Source organism: Myotis lucifugus, unplaced genomic scaffold (genome assembly GCF_000147115.1).
Source record: "Myotis lucifugus unplaced genomic scaffold, Myoluc2.0 scaffold_112, whole genome shotgun sequence".
NCBI classification, from domain to species: Eukaryota; Metazoa; Chordata; class Mammalia; order Chiroptera; family Vespertilionidae; genus Myotis; species Myotis lucifugus.
Genome location: NW_005871160.1, coordinates 785,215 through 788,150, shown reverse-complemented (window position 1 = coordinate 788,150; position 2,936 = coordinate 785,215). Strand labels below are relative to the sequence as shown.

The following is a 2,936-nucleotide window of genomic DNA, read 5'->3' as shown; positions in this document are numbered from 1 at the left end:
GGTTCCAAATGAGATTAACGGCCTGGACTAGACCATGATTGAATGCCTTCTTGGGATGAAGGCCCCTAAGGGCCTTGTCTTCTTCCTGAGCTATCCTGTTCCGAATCAGACTTGCACTGAGATATTGTGTTAAATGTCCTTATATATTCTTTTGCTGTGTGATATATGTAATCCAAGGGATAGGTAAATGCACACAAACTAAAAACTTTGAATACCACTCAAAAAGTCGATTTCTTGCCCACTGCACAACCAGCAGATTAGTACTTACTGTCCTTAAAAAATCAAAACTGAACTCAATTCTACATTTGTAGGTCTATGATGTCACCAAGATACAAGTATACCAGTTCCTAGACAATTCAAAGCTAGGCTGGTAACAGAAACTACACCAGGGCAATCTGAAATGTGCCTGATTGGAGAATTTAAGAAGGAATTCATTAGACAAATAAATAATCTAAAAAGAAGGGACGCATTTAAAACAGCAATTTTCAACTGGTGTGCCGCAAGAATTTTTCAAACATGCAATACATGAGTATTGGTTAGGTGTACTGATCTCTTTTCCCTTAGATTTCCAAATAAAACATGACAACAGCCAACACAATAATAGTTGTCCAGTGTGAATGAATCCAAACTATACTGTTTTTTCCCCACAGATGGGCAAAAAATGCTTTAGTGTGCTGCAGAATTTTAGTAATTAGTTTGTGTGTGCCATGAGATGAAAAAGGCTAAAAATTTCTGATTTAAAACAACTGTCACTAAAGCATCTGATGACACAATACTTAAAATGGAAGGAATATTTCATCAAACACAAAGGCGAGGGAAAGCAAAACCAGTATTTTAAGTCATATTAGTGAGAGAAAAGAAAAAGAACAGAAACTGTTATATAGGGATCATTTAAAAAGGCTAGGAAGAGATGGGGGGCGGGGGGGGGGCGGTGTTTAAAAATTGTGTCCATGAATGGAAAGTGGAATCTATACAGGCAACAATGTGAGAGCGCTGGGAGCAGCTCTATTTTTTTTTTCTTTTTGTTTTCCTTACCCAAATCCCTAGGCCAGCGGGTAGATCAGAAAGAAAACCAATTGCTAGACGAGAGTAGCTAAGAGAATCCGAACTTGCTTAAAAGCAAGAAAAGTGGTGGCCAGACGAGGCGACTCAGAGGCATGACTCAAACCCGATGCTGGGGGCCATCAGTTTCCGGAGGCTGGGGGCGAGGCGTCTAACACATTTTAGGAAAGTACCAGGCTCGTGAAGGGCGACAGGAAACCTCCCCGGGGAGTCAGCTCCGGGCTCCTCGAGCCCTAGAGTTTGACTTCTTACCATCCACACCAGGAGGGGTTTCCAATCTCCTGGCTTCCCCTTCTTTCTTTAGAACACCCCCCCCCCCCCCAACCTCTTTTTCTTCCACAAAGTGTCAGGCGGCATGTGTAGGCGAGACATCAAGCCCCTTCCTGGCCTCCGCCCCCCTGTGCTCCCCGCCACGCGCCCACCCGCTCGGCCTCGGTGGCAAGCTGCTCCCTTCCCACCCCGCCCACGCCGGCCGCCCGCCTGCCCGCCTGCCCGCCGGCCGGGCACGCGCGGCACGAACAGTGCCCGGAGCTGCACTAGACAAACACCTGTCCCGCTCGGACTTCGCGAGATTTGGAGAGAAAAGCATAGGCAACAGTGGGCGCATTCTCGCGAGGTTTACGAAATTTCCCACGGCCCGTGTTGTGTCTGAGTCGAGTAGTGGAAGGCGGTGGGAAGGAGGTGTAGCGTGAGACTGGGCTGCCCGCATTGGGCACATGCGCAGTGCCGCCCGCGCGTGCCGCGCCGATCCTGCAGCGCGTTCAGCAGGTTTCGGGCAGCGAATTCCAGTTCTCCGGGTTTTGGGGCTCCCTGCGGAGGGAGAGCTAGTTCTGGGGAATCTCTAGGAATTGAAAGGGCTCGGGGAGGTGGGGAGCGGAGTAAGAAAAGGGGGTGCTACAGGTAGGGGGAGCGGGTTGGGGCCCTGCTCTGCTCCTTTTTGTTCGTTCAGTGCCCACTTGGGCCAAGTTTGCTCGGGGGGCTTCCAGGCTTAGGTCGCCCGAAGTACATGCCAGGCCCACGGGAGGACCCGGGCAGAGTCGGCCCCTGTATGCACCCGGGTTCACGCCGGGCCGGGGGCTGAGAGGTCCTGGGGAGGCTCACACCGCACCGCAGGCAGCTCTCTGCCCCAGTGGGATCGCTGGTTGGAGTGCGGGGCGGGGGAGTGGTGGACCTCCACCGCCAGAGAAAGCTACGCGGCTCCCCGGGGTGTGTATGCGAGGTGGACATTAGGGATGTCTTTGCCAGAGGTGTTGGCCTGACCTCGTTTCATACCCAGGAAGGAAAGCTAAGGCGACAGAGCTCAACTGCAAAAGTTTTCACTTTACAGAGTTCCGGAGGGTCGAACCACATTGTACTTTTGTCCGAATCTCCGCTGGCATGGGGTGGTGTGTGTGTGTGTGTGTGTGTGTCGGGGGGCGGGGGGTTGCATGAACGAAGACAGTTCCTGGTTTGTCACTCGCCCAACTCCGGGCTTCGGTAGCTCCAGTGCCCAACGCTGACATTAGCATAACGGAGGCGTCCAATGAACGTCTGAATGAATGAAAAGGGCTGGGAACTAGAGTGAGCGGGAAGCCACTTGGAAAACACCCATTTGAGGAGGTGTTTCCTCTAGGCCTGTGAAACGCGGCCGATTTTCCCAGGACCTTCCCCTCGGCCCCGCCTCCTGACCCCTCCATTCCCCGTCCCCGTTGTAATCCCCTCCGGTTTTCCTCAGACTCCACGTACGTCCCTCCGGGCGCGTCTCAAAACCCGGATAACCGGAGCGCTCCCCATGGACCACACGGAGGGCTCGCCCGCGGAGGAGCCGCCTGCGCATGCTCCATCGCTGGGGTAGGTTTCCAGGGGAGGCGGCGAACAGGATCCCCGGCTCCGCG

General features: G+C 53.1%; 1 protein-coding gene across 2 annotated transcripts in view; it reads left to right on the top strand.

Moving 5' to 3' along the window:
• The first annotated feature begins 2,162 nt into the window (after window positions 1-2,162).
• Window positions 2,163-2,936, top strand: part of RBPJ (recombination signal binding protein for immunoglobulin kappa J region) — a 105,922-nt gene continuing 105,148 nt past the window's right edge. The window contains exons 1-2 of one of the 2 annotated variants that reach the window (XM_006093263.3): window positions 2,163-2,268; window positions 2,777-2,892. In XM_006093263.3, coding sequence (XP_006093325.1) covers window positions 2,834-2,892 — 59 coding nt within the window. In that variant the 5' untranslated portion in view covers window positions 2,163-2,268; window positions 2,777-2,833. Of the gene's footprint in view, window positions 2,269-2,776; window positions 2,893-2,936 lie in introns of those variants that run through there. The other variant, XM_023757724.1, reaches the window with a different exon arrangement.